The 17,631-nt window shown below is 44.2% G+C and overlaps 1 protein-coding gene across 1 annotated transcript in view; it reads left to right on the plus strand.

Moving 5' to 3' along the window:
* Positions 1 to 13,963, plus strand: part of LOC141141252 (monocarboxylate transporter 10-like) — a 48,454-nt gene extending 34,491 nt beyond the window's left edge. Inside the window, 2 exon segments of the mRNA XM_073628931.1 lie at positions 11,816 to 12,044; positions 13,836 to 13,963. Coding sequence (XP_073485032.1) covers positions 11,816 to 12,044; positions 13,836 to 13,963 — 357 coding nt within the window.
* Positions 13,964 to 17,631: the final 3,668 nt, after the last annotated feature.

Genomic DNA, 17,631 nt, shown 5'->3' on the forward strand with positions numbered 1-17,631 from the left:
GGTGGGACACAGATAGCAATAACTATGTCCATTTTTTTTTCACATGGACATAGTTATTGCTATCTGTGTCCCACCTAATTAATAGCATTTAGTTTGGCTTAACCTTAAAGTGTGTATTTATATTGCTCAGCACTCCTATAATATTCATCTATAATATTCATTTATTCAGTGATTATCATTTATCCCCGTATTTTTATGAGGCTTTTTAGGCATTTGCCAGTTGTCATTTTTAGTTTGTAGCGCGACTTATTGATTTATATAATATTTATGGTTTACTACTTTTTTAGTCGCAGCTTATAACAATTAGTGTAAGCGCAATTTTTGTTTTCACCTTTCATATTTCTGTATGTACCATTCACTCAGTAGGAGACAGTCCCAAACTTTAGACATGACTCTGGAGGAGACTGTTCCTCAAAAAGACAGAATTGTATATATGGCTATACAGTATAATGAATTGGCGTTAGTAAGCCAATTGTCCACAGATATAAATCTCCAACAAATGTGCAATAGGGCAAATTTAAAAAGCAGCTGCTCTTGCAGTATCTAGCAAAGATGTCTAGCAGGTAACTGATAAGAGATTATTAAGGGCACTTTCACTGATGATAGCTTCTCTTCGAATGATATAAACAGTTGCATAGGGCAGCAGCTCCCTTTTTCCCTAGAAGGGAGGTTGCCAGAGGTATGGTGCAAAACACACTTTATGGTAATCTGAAACTACTTCACCATTACTCCAGCTGCATACGTTTCCTGAGTTGTATAAAGTCTCCCACCCAGCAAACGTGCCCCTTTAATGTTTTGAAACAAATTTCCTCCCCCCTTCCCTCCCTAAAAATTGTCTCGCAATGTAAATCCATCAATAATGACATTGTCCAGTGATGTAGATCGTGTGTCAGTCAGGGCAACCCACCGTCCGATGATGCTGCCATGCCGCTAATCCTTTCCTAGATGACATTTTCCCAGCTGGCTTCTGTTTCTGAACAGGGTTCATAAGTGATGTTATTGATGTCACATTTAGTATCCCCAGCTGCTGTTTTTTTACAAACATCAGTCAGGGGGTTTCAGGTAGGCAAACTGGGCAAATATGGCCAGTTCATTGGCCCATTTGCCAAACAATGAACAGGCTGAGTTTGGTTCAAACTCATGTTTAAGCTCATCCCTACTCTTTGGGGGTTATTTACTAAAGGCGAATCCACTTTGCACTACTAGTGCATTGCAAGTGCACTTGGAAGTGCAATCGCTGTAGATCTGAGGGGGCATGCAAGGAAAATAAAAAAACAGCATTTTAGCTTGCACATGATTCAATGATAAAATCATCAGAGCTTCCCCTCATTTCAGAACTTCCCCTCAGATCTACAGCGACTGAACTTGAAAGGGCACTTGCAGTGCCCTTTCAAGTGCACTTGCAGTGCACTTGTAGTGCAGAGTTGATTTGCCTTTAGTAACTCAACCCCTTTTATGTAGCTACTAGGAGGGGTGAAAGTGATTAAAAAGCTCCAGGTCCATCCATAAGATCTCTATTTTCATCATATGCATTAACTATAACTGTGGCTGTGGCTGTTTATGCTAGCAGCAATAGGAAACAGAGAAATATAGAAGAGTGGTGACAGAAAAACACCAAATGGTTGATCAAGTCTACCCCATTTTTTTTATTTTTAACTTTTTTTTATATAGATCTATGTTTATCTCAAGCATGTTTGATCCACTTACTTTTGACTGGTTTATTACCTCTACCAGAAGTCTATTGCAAGCATCAACAACTTTTTCGGTAAAAAAAAACACTTTCTAAGATTAGTTTTGAAATTCCCTCCTGCTAGTTTAAAGTCATGTCCCCGTGTTCTTGATCTTAGCTTAATTTTGAAAATACTGCCCTCCTGAATAGGGATGAGCTTCGAGTTCGAGTCGAACTCATGTTCGACTCGAACATTAGCTGTTCGCAAGTTCGCCGAACACCGAACAATTTGGGGTGTTCGCGGCAAATTCGAATGCCGCGGAACACCCTTTAAAAGTCTATGGGAGAAATCAAAAGTGCTAATTTTAAAGGCTTATATGCAAGTTATTGTCATAAAAAGTGTTTGGGGACCCGGGTCCTGCCCCAGGGGACATGTATCAATGCAAAAAAAAGTTTTAAAAACTGACGTTTTTTCAGGAGCAGTGATTTTAATAATGCTTAAAGTCAAACAATAAAAGTGTAATATCCCTTTAAATTTCGTACCTGGGGGGTGTCTATAGTATGCCTGTAAAGGGGCGCATGTTTCCCGTGTTTAGAACAGTCTGACAGCAAAATGACATTTGGAAGGAAAAAACACATTTAAAACTACCCGCGGCTATTGCATTGCCGACAATACACATAGAAGTTCATTGATAAAAACGGCATGGGAATTCCCCCCAGGGAAACCGCGAACCAAAATTAAAAAAAAAAAAAATGACGTGGGGGGGTCCCCCTAAATTCCATACCAGGCCCTTCAGGTCTGGTATGGATATTAAGGGGAACCCCGGCCAAAATTAAAAAAAAAAAATGACGTGGGGTTCCCCCTAAATTCCATACCAGACCCTTCAGGTCTGGTATGGATTTTAAGGGGAACCCCGCGCCAAAAAAAAAACGGCGTGGGGTTCCCCCAAAAATCCATACCAGACCCTTATCCGAGCACGCAACCTGGCAGGCCGCAGGAAAAGAGGGGGGACGAGAGTGCGGCCCCCCCCCCCCTCCTGAACCGTACCAGGCCACATGCCCTCAACATTGGGAGGGTGCTTTGGGGTAGCCCCCCAAAACACCTTGTCCCCATGTTGATGAGGACAAGGGCCTCATCCCCACAACCGTGGCCGGTGGTTGTGGGGGTCTGCGGGCGGGGGGCTTATCGGAATCTGGAAGCCCCCTTTAACAAGGGGACCCCCAGATCCCGGCCCCCCCCCTGTGTGAAATGGTAAGGGGGTACTTACCCCTACCATTTCACTAAAAAACTGTCAAAATAGTTAAAAATGACAAGAGACAGTTTTTGACAATTCCTTTATTTAAATGCTTCTTCTATCTTCCTTCATCTTCTTCTGGTTCTTCTGACTCTTCTGGTTCTTCCTCCGGCGTTCTCGTCCAGCATCTTCTCCGCGGCGTCTTCTATCTTCTTCTCCTCGGGCCGCTCCGCACCCATGGCATGAGGGGAGGCTCCCGCTCTTCTCTTCATCTTCTTCTTCATCCTCTTCTCTTCTTCATCTTCTTCATCTTCATCTTCTCTTCTTTTCTTCTGCGGGCCGCTCCGCATCCATGCATGGAGGGAGGCTCCCGCTGTGTGACAGCGTCTCCTCGTCTGACGGTTCTTAAATAACGGGGGGCGGGGCCACCCGGTGACCCCGCCCCCCTCTGACGCACGGGACATGACGGGACTTCCCTGTGGCATTCCCCGTGACGTCACAGGGAAGTCCCGTCAAGTCACCGTGCGTCAGAGGGGGGCGGGGTCACCGGGTGGCCCCGCCCCCCGTTATTTAAGAACCGTCAGACGAGGAGACGCCGTCACACAGCGGGAGCCTCCCTCCATGCATGGATGCGGAGCGGCCCGCAGAAGAAAAGAAGAGAAGATGAAGATGAAGAAGATGAAGAAGAGAAGAGGATGAAGAAGAAGATGAAGAGAAGAGCGGGAGCCTCCCCTCATGCCATGGGTGCGGAGCGGCCCGAGGAGAAGAAGATAGAAGACGCCGCGGAGAAGATGCTGGACGAGAACGCCGGAGGAAGAACCAGAAGAGTCAGAAGAACCAGAAGAAGAAGAAGATGAAGGAAGATAGAAGAAGCATTTAAATAAAGGAATTGTCAAAAACTGTCTCTTGTCATTTTTAACTATTTTGACAGTTTTTTAGTGAAATGGTAGGGGTAAGTACCCCCTTACCATTTCACACAGGGGGGGGGCCGGGATCTGGGGGTCCCCTTGTTAAAGGGGGCTTCCAGATTCCGATAAGCCCCCCGCCCGCAGAATCCCACAACCACCGGCCACGGTTGTGGGGATGAGGCCCTTGTCCTCATCAACATGGGGACAAGGTGTTTTGGGGGGCTACCCCAAAGCACCCTCCCAATGTTGAGGGCATGTGGCCTGGTACGGTTCAGGAGGGGGGGGGGGCCGCACTCTCGTCCCCCCCTCTTTTCCTGCGGCCTGCCAGGTTGCGTGCTCGGATAAGGGTCTGGTATGGATTTTTGGGGGAACCCCACACCGTTTTTTTTTTTTTTTTTGGCGCGGGGTTCCCCTTAAAATCCATACCAGACCTGAAGGGTCTGGTATGGAATTTAGGGGGAACCCCACGTCATTTTTTTTTTTAATTTTGGCCGGGGTTCCCCTTAATATCCATACCAGACCTGAAGGGCCTGGTATGGAATTTAGGGGGACCCCCCCACGTCATTTTTTTTTTTTTTAATTTTGGTTCGGGGTTTCCCTGGGGGGAATTCCCATGCCGTTTTTATCAATGAACTTCTATGTGTATTGTCGGCAATGCAATAGCCGCGGGTAGTTTTAAATGTGTTTTTTCCTTCCAAATGTCATTTTGCTGTCAGACTGTTCTAAACACAGGAAACATGCGCCCCTTTACAGGCATACTATAGACACCCCCCAGATACGAAATTTAAAGGGATATTACACTTTTATTGTTTGACTTTAAGCATTATTAAAATCACTGCTCCTGAAAAAACGGCCGTTTTTAAAACTTTTTTTTGCATTGATCCATGTCCCCTGGGGCAGGACCCAGGTCCCCAAACACTTTTTATGACAATAACTTGCATATAAGCCTTTAAAATTAGCACTTTTGATTATTCATGTTCGTGTCCCATAGACTTTAACGGTGTTCGCGTGTTCGAGCGAACTTTTTTCCTGTTCGCATGTTCTGGTGCGAACCGAACAGGGGGGTGTTCGGCTCATCCCTACTCCTGAACCTTATTCACGCCCTTAATGTATTTAAATGTTTCAATCGGGTCTCCCCTTTTCCCTCTTTCCCCAAGAATGTACATGAGTTCCTGAAGTATCTCCTGAAGGGGGAATAGTTTTATTTTTCACTTTTTCATCCAGTTTGTGCAGTGGATACCTTTTAGATAGTGCTATAACAAACTTAATCTTTGGTTTTCTGTTAGGTTGGCCATACATACAGTATCCCACAAAAGTGAGTACACCCCTCACATTTTTGTAAATATTTTGTTATATTTTTTCATGTGACAACATTCAATGGCACTTTGCTACAATGTAAAGTAGTGAGTGTACAGCTTGTATAACAGTGTAAATTTGCTGTCCCCTTAAAATAACTCAACACACAGCTACTAATGTCTAAACCGCTGGCACTAAAAGTGAGTACACCCCTAAGTGAAAATGTCCAAATTGGGCCCAAAGTGTCAATATTTTGTGTGGCCACCATTATTTTCCAGCACTGCATTAACCCTCTTGGGAATGGAGTTCACCAGAGCTTCACAGGTTGTCACCGGAGTCCTCTTCCACTCCTCCATGACGACATCATGGACCTGGTGGATGTTAGAGACCTTGCACTCCTCCACCTTCTGTTTTAGGATGCCCCACAGATGATAGGGTTTAGGTCTGGAGACATGCTTGGCCAGTCCACCATCTTTAAACTCAGCTTCTTTAGCAAGGCAGTGGTTGTCTTGGAGGTATGCTTGGGGTCGTTATCATATTGGAATACTGCCCTACGGCCCAGTCTCCAAAGGGAGGGGATCATACTCTACTTCAGTATGTCACAGTACATGTTGGCATTCATGGTTCCCTCAATGAACTCTCCAGTGGCGGCAGCACTCATGCAGCCCCAGACCATGACACTCCCACCACCATGCTTGACTGTAGGCAAGACACATTTGTCTTTGTACTGCTCACCTGGTTGCCGCCACACACGCTTGACACCATCTGAACCAAATACGTTTATCTTGGTCTCATAAGACCACAGGACATGGTTCCAGTAATCCATGTCCTTAGTCTGCTTGTCTTCCGCAAACTGTTTGCGGGCTTTCTTGTACATCATCTTTAGAAGAGGCTTCCTTCTGGGGCGACAGCCATGCAGACCAATTGGATGCAGTGTGCGGCGTATGGTCTGAGCACTGACAGGCTGACCCCCCCACTCCTTCAATCTCTGCAGCAATGCTAGCAGCACTCATATGTCAATTTCTCAAAGACAACCTCTGGATATGATGCTGAGCATGGGCACTCAACTTCTTTGGTCGACCATGGCGAGGCCTGTTCTGAGTGGAACCTGTCCTGTTAAACCACTGGTCTATGATCTTGGCCACCATGCTGCAGCTCAGTTTCAGGGTCTTGGCAATCCTCTTATAGCCTAGGCCATCTTTATGTAGAGCAACAATTCTTTTTTTCAGATCTTCAGAGAGTTCTTTGCCATGAGGTGCCATGTTGAACTTCCAGTGACTAGTACGAGAGCGTGAGAGCAATAGCACCAAATTTAACACACCTGCTCCCCATTCACACCCGAAACCTTGTAACACTAACGAGTCACATGACAGTGGGAGGGAAAATGGCTAAATGGGCCCAAATTGCACATTTTCACTTAGGGGTGTATTCACTTTTGTTGCCAGCAGTTTAGACATTAATGGCTATGTGTTGAGTTATTTTGAGGTGACAGCAAATTTACACTGTTTCACTAACTACTTTACATTGTAGCAAAGTGTCATTTCTTCAGTGTTGTCACATGAAAAAATATAATAAACAATTTACAAAAATGTGAGGGGTGTACTCACTTTTGTGAGATACTGTATATACATATATACATACATAATATGAGGTCAAACCTAAACACTTTCAATTTGCAATCAGGCAGGCCCTTGCACTACATAGTTCAAGGTAAATCTAAAGGACATTGAATGAGAAAATTGTATAATGTATGGCCAGCTTCTTTAATAACTTTGTCTAACTGTTTTTTTTTTCTCATATTTTTGAAAGAAGTGCTATTCATTTGGCAGTCACATAACCAAGCAGTGCGCGCCTAATAAGGGAGAAAATATTTTTGTTGGGCAGCTCAACTATAATAATATACACATTAAAGAGATTTGCACTCTGCACTCTTGAATTAACAGGCCCTCAATTTGATGTTACGTTATAAGGGCATGTTTGTTGACTTTATATAACTCAGCAAATGTATGCAGCTGAAAAAATCCTCTGTTGATGAAGTCTTCTCAGAGAACCATAAAGTGTGTGTATTGTACTATACTTCTGGCAGACTCCCTTCTCAGGAAAGGGGAGAGCAGCTGCCATAAAGGACTGTTTAGATCATTCACAAAGAAGCTGTCATTGATAAAATACATTTTTCACATTTCTTTTCACATTTATCTGCTGGGCATCTTTGCTAGATACTGCTAAAAACAGCAGCTGCTTTTCGCATATATAGCTATATACAGTATGCAATTCTATATTTTTTGAGGGTCAGTTCTAAAGTTTGGATCTCATCCCATACTAGAACGGTAGCACATAAAGAATTATATATTTCATTGAGCTTAGCTCATTCATTGTTGACAGTCCAAATTCTGGGCTTTTGTCATGCTGTTATGGACATAATAAATATGTTGGTCTCCTCCAGTAGTATATTATTTATCAATGTTTGGAAGCCTTTTGGAGTACATTAAGATTTGAATATATTTTGAATATTTTCATAACCAAATCCATTTGTATGGGTAATTATAGTGGTGATGTGAGAGATTTTGTTCGAATACAGTCAACATGTCCAAGCAAATCAAATAAATCCCAAGGATGTACCAGTACATTAAGACTGTCAGATAACTTACTAGTAGACAACCCAGTTTAAAACTGGGTATGGTTCATTCATACTTGTATATCAATTAATGTAAAAGAACAATTGGTTGCACTATTGAAGACATCAAACAGCTTTTAAGAAACAGGAAAATAAAAGAAGTCTTGTAAGCTGGGCTCATATCTCATCATGATATCACAAAATATATTATGTACATCATCCTCCTGTATAAACATATATATATATATATATATATATATACATATATATATAATATATATATATCTATCTATCTATCTATACATAGATATTCTATCTATCTATCTATCTATCTATCTATCTATCTATCTATCTATCTATCTATCTATCTATCTATCTATCTATCTATCTATATGTGTGTGTATGTGTGTGTGTGTGTGTGTGTATATATATATATATATATATATATATATATATATATACACACATTGAAATGGGGCATATTAATTAGAAAGTCCTCACAATGGTTCCGTTGAAACCCCTTGATATAATTATGAAGCTCAATATTTTCACATCAGATTCTGAGTGCTCCAGTTTTAGTAAATCTCCCCCATATAGTTTAGAGCATATAGAAAGGGGCATCTATAGCCATGTATACCTAGGACAGCATGAACGCTAAATTTAGGGTCGGTTCACACATGGGCAACACGACTTTAACGCGACTTTGTACCGCGACTTCAACGCGGCTTCAGCGTGACTTTGGCACGACTTCGGCAAATTACGAGGCGACTTCAAGTCGCCTCCATGACGGGCGACTTCGCTGGCGGCCCCCCCCACCGTACCAGGCCGCATGCCCTCAACATGGGGGGGTGCTTTGGGGCATGGGGGGCGCAGTGTGCGCCCCCCCCAAAGCACCTTGTCCCCATGTTGATGAGGACAAGGGCCTCTTCCCGACAACCCTGGCCGTTGGTTGTCGGGGTCTGCGGGCGGGGGGGCTTATCGGAATCTGGGAGCCCCCTTTAATAAGGGGGCCCCCAGATCCCGGCCCCCCACCCTATGTGAATGAGTATGGGGTACATGGTACCCCTACCCATTCACCTAGGGAAAAAAAGGGTCAATAAAACAAACAGTACACAGGTTTTTAAAATAATTTATTAGGCAGCTCCGGGATCTTCTTCCGACTTCGGGGGTCCTCTTCCGACTTCGGGGGTCTCTCCGCCGTCTCCTCCCGGTGTCCGCATCTTCTGCCGGCTCCTCCGCTATCTTCTGCAGCTCAATTGCTAGCGGTGGTCCGGACTTCTGCCTTCTTCTTTTCTTCCAGAGATGTTGACACGACGCTCTCTCCAGCTGGAATGGTCTCTGAACGCTCCGCAACGGACTTATATAGGCGGTGACCCCGCCCCCTTATGAGGTCACTGTCCCAGGGCATGCTGGGGCTGTGCCGTCATAAGGGGGCGTGGTCATCACCCGGTGACCACACCTCCTAAAACGTCACAGACCCAGCATGCCCAGGGACTGTGACGGCATAAGGGGGCGGGGTCACCGCCTATATAAGTCCCTTGCAGAGCGCACAGAAACCATTCTGGCTGGGGAGAGCGTCGTGTCAACATCTCTGGAAGAGAAGCGGGAAGAAGATGATCCAGAGGTCCGGACCACCGCTGGCAAAAGAGCGCCAGAAGATAGCGGTGGAGCCGGCAGAAGATGCGGACACCGGGAGAAGACGCCGGAGAGACCCCCGGAGTCGGAAGAAGATCCCGGAGCTGCCTAATAAATTATTTTAAATACCTGTGTACTGTGTTTTTTATTGACGCTTTTTTCCCTAGGTGAATGGGTAGGGGTACCATGTACCCCATACCTATTCACATAGGGTGGGGGGCCGGGATCTGGGGGCCCCCTTATTAAAGGGGGCTCCCAGATTCCGATAAGCCCCCCGCCCGCAGACCCCGACAACCAACGGCCAGGGTTGTCGGGAAGAGGCCCTTGTCCTCATCAACATGGGGACAAGGTGCTTTGGGGTGGGGGGGGCCGCAGCGCGCCCCCCTCCCCCAAGGCACCAAACCCCCCATGTTGAGGGCATGCGGCCTGGTACGGTTCAGGAGGGGGGGGGCGCTCGCTCGTCCCCACCCCCATTCCTGTCCGGCCGGGCTGCGTGCTCGGATAAGGGTCTGGTATGAATTGGGGGGGGACCCCCCACGCCGTTTTTTCGGCGTAGGGGGTTCTCCTCAAGGTCCATACCAGACCCAAGGGCCTGGTATGCCCTTGGAGGGGGAACCCATGCCGGATTTTTATTTAAAATTTGGCGCGGAGTTCCCCTCAAGTCAGATGATCTTGACTTCCCCTGAAGTCAAGATCATCTGAGCACAAGTCGCATGCCGAAGTCGGATCATGCGAGACGGCGATCCGACTTTGATCCGACTTCAATGATAGTCAATAGGCTGAAGTCGGATCAAAGTCGGATCAAAGTAGTACAGGGAGTACGCTCTGAAGTCGGAGCGACTTCAGTAGTGTCTATTAAGACGCTAGCGTTAACTCCCATTGAAACTATTTCTGGAGCGACTTGGGGCGACTTGAGGGCGTACAAGTCGGATCCCAAGTCGCCCCAGTGTGAACCGAGCCTTAGCCATACACGTTTACACAATATTTCCGTTTTTTGTATGGACATGGCGAATGGCTGTTAGATTGACAGCCAAAATCATTATCTGTATGTAGAAGCCACTTTACAATACACTTTTTCTCCATTTAGAGACACAGCAAGTCTTTTATCTACGTGACCTATAAATGGAGGGGGTGGACTTTTCATCGCCTGTTCTTTTTTTTTCAACGATCCTGTTTTAGTCATAGAAGCTGTAGTACTGGGTGGAAAGCGCAGGCATAATCAGGCTCTCTTGATGAGAGCCTGTGACAGTCCCTTAGTTCTATTACCGGAAGATTACAGCCACAAGGGGTGGGTGATTGTGGGAGGGGGACAGGGAAAGAAGATGATTTTACCTAAAAGAAGATGCATTAGCACATCCTACTAAATTTAGGTTATGTCCCTTGTGCATATCTTTCTGGGGTTTTTTGGTTGCATTTAGGCTTTAAAAGAGACCATTTTGGCTCTTAATAAGGCAAGCACATCATTCTGGAACTAAAGGATCAACCTCCTGTCCTGCTTCTACCAGTGCTGTCTCCAGCCTTGGGTCATTTTAAACTCCTAAGGCCACAAGTACTTTCCCTTTCAAACTAGTTTGTAAGGAGATTGGAAACATTCTGATAAGTTATTTGCTTGTCCCAAGCAATTGATAGCATGTCATCTGTCTAGTGATAATTTTGTGCATAAGTGGCTGATTTCCATTCTGGATTTGGTCCATTCACATCTTACCAAGATGCTTAATATTATGTGGGAGGATGCACTTGTCTTAAAGGACCCAACCAATAACTATTTGGAAGCGACAACATGGTTTAGCTTTGGAGATTCTCAAGCCCCAACTATGGACGTTTTTGCAGCCAGGAGAATATAAAAGATGAGGGTGCGTAGATGTTGGGATGTCTCGTCTGAGAGGTCATTCAATAGTGCTATCTTAGCATTTTTGGTGATGTTAACTCCAGTCACTGAATAAATAAGGTTGAGTTTTCTAATGCAGAACTGTTGAGCTCCTGGACAAGACCACTATATAGTATATGGTACATAGTGCCCTCATTACCTTTAATGGGTTATCCTTTTTTTATTGTTTGCCAGTGCCCTAACCTCCTGTAGCCAGCAGTATAACCCTCGATGAAAAGGATTTTACAATGAGTACAGATATCCTTTTATTGTGTTGTTGCAGGCCTGTTACTGCAGATCACAGATATACAGTAAAAACTTTAGTTTAGTTTTTGTTCTTTTAATAAAGGTTATTCTTATTTTAAGTGGGCCATTCATGCTAAGGGAAGCTTTAATTAAAATGACCAACAAAGTATCTTTTCTAGGAGCTGTGGGTGATGTTGCTGCTCTTCACTGCTTCATCTTGAACATTTCAAATCCTATGAGAATGGAAACGTGTGTCAGTGTGTATTACAAGGTACTGTAATTGAATGTGAATGCAATCCTTGTAAGACTGTATAATATAGATAGCATCAAACTTTTTTCTTGTAGGTGATATCATTTTTCTTCATTGGATTAATGTCAATGATGATTCCAGTGTGCCATAACTTTGGTGGCTTGATGGCTGTCTGTCTATTCATGGGCCTATTTGATGGCTGCTTTATATGTATTATGGCTCCTATTGTATTTGAACTGGTTGGACCACAGCATGTTTCTCAGGCCATTGGATTTCTACTTGGATTTATGTCTATTCCAATGGTTGTTGGCCCTCCTGTTGCAGGTACAGTAGAAGTTTAATGTATCTTTTCTATCTATAAGTCTTTATACCACCAAACATTTATTTTATTACTTTTTATTTTTTTTTATTTTGATACCGTCAGCTCTGATTTTGCTGACTTTTGAGTAGAGATGCTTTTGGCATTGATATTTAGATTTTGAAAATGTAATTTTGACATGTCACAAAATTACAGTACCAGTTCACTATGGCATCCCAGATGCAATAACCCAGCTCTCCAAAAGTTGCATAGTCCTGAAAAGCCTGCATATTTCATAGATAAAATGTGCAATTTATAAAATGTGTTTTATCACTTTTTCATTGCATCTTTACTGAAATATTTGTTAATTGTAGTAGGTAAACTGAGGTCCTTTGGATTACTTCACCAATCCATATTAGATGAAGTGGTTAAAAACAAGAAGCAGCCTTCCTAAACTTAGTCAGACAGTTCAAAAGTCCTTTAGAACTGTAACAGTTATGATTGAGGGCCATGCTAAATTATTTGATGACATTTCCCACTCCCTGTCACTCAATATTATAGTTTTTCAGTCAGACAGAATATGGTTACAAATAATAATCTTGTTGGGCCTCATTCATAATTATTATAGTACTATTTGGTAATTAGATACAGGGGAGAACTGCTTTGCTTTGATAGGTACATTTTAGTTTGGTAGAGAACTGGTAAAGGTGTCCAAAAGATCTTTAAACAAGTTGACTTTCAGGGGCATCTATTCAATAAAATTTAAGTAAAGCTGCACTAAAAAATAAAGTGATTAAAAACAATGCTGATGAAGGTAAATATGCCAGTGGCATAGAAATCTACTGGCTTTTCAAAAACATTTTTTTTCTCTAGCAATACCTCTACCTCCCTTTCCTATGTGTTTAAATGTGAGACCTGTCCCCCATTGACCTTGCAGATTGGAGCAAAGCCTGGTCCAGCATAGTGAAGTGCTCATTTAACACAGCCACGTTGGAGGCAGCCTAAAAGGTCCTGTAAACAGTGTACACAGCAATTTCCTTAGCAGAAGCTATAGAACACACCACAGTGAACAGGCCTGCTTCAGTTGAGCTTTACTGCAAATTCAGGCCATGAGCCCCCAAATGTTTTTGGTAAAGTAAAAAAGTTGTGATAGTGCTGCCCAATAGTGAACAACCAATCATTCAAATATTAACCACTTCACACCCAAGGATGTCATATGACATCCTGGAATTTTAGTGGGGATATCTGAATGATACCTGCAGCTGAAGGCATCATTCAGATATCATCTTTTTCAGCCAGCAACTCCCTGCACCGTCAGAATAATCATAGTCGCAGTTCAGGACATCCCCCCTCCCGTCGCCCTCCGGTGCGATCGGCGAGCTGGAGAAGGAATCCGCTGGTGCCGAAAGTTGAACATAGAGATTTCCGGTGACCAGAGAGTCCCCAGTCATCTCTATGACCTTCGGAGGCCCGGGCGTGACGTTATGAGGTCACATCAGGGCTGGCGGAAGTAAACATTGCCGGGTTTAGGCTGGAAAGGCCGAGATAATTTTTTATTTTGTTTGATTTAGGTCTTTCCCTCCCTAGAGGAGAGATGTGGGGTCTTATAGACCCCATGTCTCTCCATAAAGAGGACCTGTCAAGCTTACATTCCTTGTAACAGGAATTAAAATGATCAAAAAAAAATATAAAGAACAAGTGTAAAAATTAAAAAAAAAAGTAAAATAAACAATATAACATTTTTTTTTTTTTTTAAAGCAATTACTCAACTTAGAGATAGAATCAAGATGTAATGATTTTCATGGTTCTTTTCTCAGAGTCCAACTCAAAACGTCTCCAAAGTTCTCCAGCTTCTAGCAGTAAAGTCTTGCCCCTTTGTCTTCCAAAACAACTCTCTCTTTTGTCTCACAACATGCTTGCTTTAAAACCTAATCGCCTCCCCTAAAATTCTCTACCTCATATCCTGTAAAGCAGTGGTCATCAACTCTGTCCTCAGGGCCCACTAACAGGCCAGGTTTTATGTATTACCTTGGGGAGATGCAGACTAGAATACTGCAATCACTGAGCAGCAAATGATATCACCTGTGATGCATTTCAGTTATCTTGCAAACCTGGCCTGTTAGTGGGCCCTGAGGACAGGGTTGATGACCACTGCTGTAAAGAGCTTCCTCTGAAACCAGTCTGACTGGTACATATCAATAGGGGAGACTTAGATTTTTAAAAACATGTGGTCTTAAAAATCTAACTAAGCAATATAACAAATAAATCTGCTATAAAATCACCTAAATATCCATAGCAACACAGGTTCTCCTTCGCTGGTAACAGGTCCGAGCCTGCATTGCCAAATCAAACCCATTCTATAGTGATAGACGCTTCCGGGACTGTGGTCAACGAGGAGGTGAAGTACACATTTGGTGGTCCTGCCCCCTCCTCGTGGGATTTTGGTCAAGGGTCTTTGGACTCCAGTCAACCCTTTTCCATGTACCCTTCCATAAGGACCCCAAACTCGCATTGCTCCGTTGTCTGATCCCGGGCCTCTTCTCCTACCAGCAGAAATTAACTATTATCCGTTCATTGCAGCTAAGCACACAAAAGCAAGAGCCTTGAAAAAGTTGTCTGTATCATTCACAGAGAGCACCTTGACAACTCTTATGATCCAAGAAAAGAAGACAAGATGCTGTTAGAGTCATGTGAAACTTTGGTCTTTAATCCATTCCTCTTGCCTGCCTGTCTTGCTTTTTTCAGTAGATGAGGACTTGCCGCTTACCCCATGCTTGCACATTGCCTAACTGCAACATGCCAAATTCTAGACATGGGAGGGGAACAGTCCCTATGTACTGGGTGCCCCAAGCTCATTTTCCACTTATGGTCTGGGGGCAGCTTGCAGAGCACCCACTGAAGGTGTTGAGGTTTGCAGTCTAGAGCCATGCAGTCCTCTCCTGTTAGAGAGTCAAGTCTAGAGTCTATCCCATGCTCCTTGGCTCCATCAGGTGTGACTGAGTCCTCTGCCCTCTTGATTGAGATTTTTGGTCATGCGAGACTTTATGACACAAATTACCCAGTTATTTACTGAACCTGATCACAGGGGCCACAGGCCTGCTCCTATGCCCTCTCCAGCAGCTTCTGAGCCATTGGCTGCAAAGACTCCAATTCTGAGATTCTCAAACTCTTGTCAGATCGGCTTACCCCTGAGAAGTCACACTTTTCTGCAATTACTCCTAAGTTAAAGGAGATCATTTTGGTTCTTATTGGTGCAGTGCACACCACCCTAAAACTAGAGGATCAGGCTAATGCTTCTTCAAGTGCTGTTTCCACCCAAGGGTTTAATGGTCTTGTAAGGCTGCAAAAACTTTAGTTTTGCACTTGATTTTCCAGCTGTCTCTGAATGAAGATTGGAAGCAACCTGACTGTCTGTTTACTCCTCCTAAGTGCTTGCTGGCCTTTTATTCATTTGGTATGAATTTTTTAAAACTTGGTCCATTCCCTCTGTAAATCTGACCAGGTCTCACTTTAACAAGGCGACTACCATATCGGTGGAGGATACACCTACTTTTAAGGCTGAAAACAACAAAGTCAGACAGCGCTTGGTAGCTCAATTATAAGGAGTTGTATCAGGCATGAGATATGGTAGCTGAAGTGTATCCTCAGTCAATGAATGGTTAACAACACATATTGTTTATTTCATTTTGCAGTGTTGCAAACGTTGCCACGCTGGGCACCGATGGGTCACTGGTGTCCAATAGGCAAGGAGAAATCATCGGGAGGCACCAGCCACCATGTCCACAGAGGTGGAATGGGCTGCTGTGTAATCCAAGCCGGACCCTGCCAGCACATGCAGGTGACATCACTCAAGCGGATGGACAGACGCACAATGCCCTATAGGAAGCCATGTGGAACCAGTGTGGAGTGCCAGCGTCCGTGTTGCCGGTGATGCCGCGTTTTGCAGGGAAGCTTGCGCTTTGCGCTGGTTGCTTGTGGCTTCCTTCCGGGTATCACGCTTCTGCCCAGCCGCTTGAGTGACGTCACCTGCATGTGCCGCGAGGTCTGGCTTGGACTGCACAGCAACCTGTTCCACCTCCATGGCTGATACCTCCCCATGATTTCTCCTTGCCTATTGGCCACAGTGACCCATCGGTGCCCAGATCCTCAGCAACATTTGCAACACTGTATAATCTTCCCTTTTTTCCTTTATGAAATATACAATTCCTTATAATTGAGCTACCGAGCGCTGTCTGATTTTGTTGTTCTCAGCCATTTAGCATTATTTCAATGTGATCTGACAGCTGCACAGTCAAGCTCTAATTATAATACTATGTCTTTTTCCTCCTCTTCCCCATTTGTTACATAAGATTTGGATCCAGTTATCAGCGTCTGGAACTCAGTTTTTTTTCTATGTACCTGCTTTTAAGGACCCAAACAAAAAGTGGTTGGATGCTCATTCCAAAACCTGTGACTTTACTTTGTAAAACTATGTCTGATTCAGCAAATAGGAATCTCACCACTACAGCTGTTGGCCCTCTGTTTGTTAAACACATAGAGATGATGACTGGAATCCTCTCATCTTATTTCTTGCATATGTCTCCTGTCAGTACATATGCATAGGGCATTTTGTCTAAAAGGCTGGAACCATCTTATTAGAAGTGTTTGATCCTCATAGCTTTTGAGGGACATTACCTTTTGGACCAGTTTGAGACATTCTTATCAAGGACTCACTATTAAAGTCTGGCATTCCAAGTCTGCCAAATCCTCAGACAAGGCTTTCTTTGCAAGAAGGTATGCTCCCAGTTTCCAGACTGAGGGGACATTTCTTGACTTTTACAGACACTTAGACACGACCTGGAGCTCTTCAGATTTTGTGCAACACTTATTTAAAATCTTACCACAGAACTAGAAATCTTGGTTTTCTTTGTAACCTCAATAATACAATTATGGCTCATATTCTGAATTTAGGAATGAATATGGTGATAGACTCACCCAGGACAGAGGTTTTTGGAGGGGACTGAATGCTAGCCTCTTGCCTACCGACTATGGGCCCTGGCATTTGAGAGAGCATCTGATATCTATATTTAGACTGGAGGAAGTGGTATATGAGGAAAGCACTCAAGCGGAGTGTGGGACATTTCGTTACATTTGTGGCAAGCAGTGGGATGCTTCCTGAAGTCTGGGACATCCAAACCTCCACCCGGATCCAAGATCAGTATAGCAGACTTTAGTCACCCCAACGGAGATATGGACCTGCCATCAGAGTTCCCCAGGGTGCTGCGGATCGTCCTTTCAGCATACTCCAGGACTGCGTCTGAGGATAAATACCTGGAGCTCAGGCAGCAGATTTGGGTAGGAATCAGGATTGGAGCCCTCCAGGTCGCTGGTATACAACAGGGCAAGTGCTTTCCAACCCCAGAGGACCGGGTCAGTGACCAGCAGGCATTGCGGATGGCATTCCGGGGAGAGCAGCCTCAGGAGCAGTGGGTGTCTGAGTTGGACAGGCTGGTCCAGCAGGAGATAGAGCTGGACAATCGTTATCGGGCTCTGAAATGGCACGCAGAGCAGGAATATTTAGGGGAGACAACAGAATGCTCTCCCGAGGGATATGACTTTGGTGGCCCTGGATTG

The sequence above is a fragment of the Aquarana catesbeiana genome, linkage group LG04 (assembly GCF_042186555.1).
Source record: "Aquarana catesbeiana isolate 2022-GZ linkage group LG04, ASM4218655v1, whole genome shotgun sequence".
Lineage (NCBI taxonomy): Eukaryota > Metazoa > Chordata > Amphibia > Anura > Ranidae > Aquarana > Aquarana catesbeiana.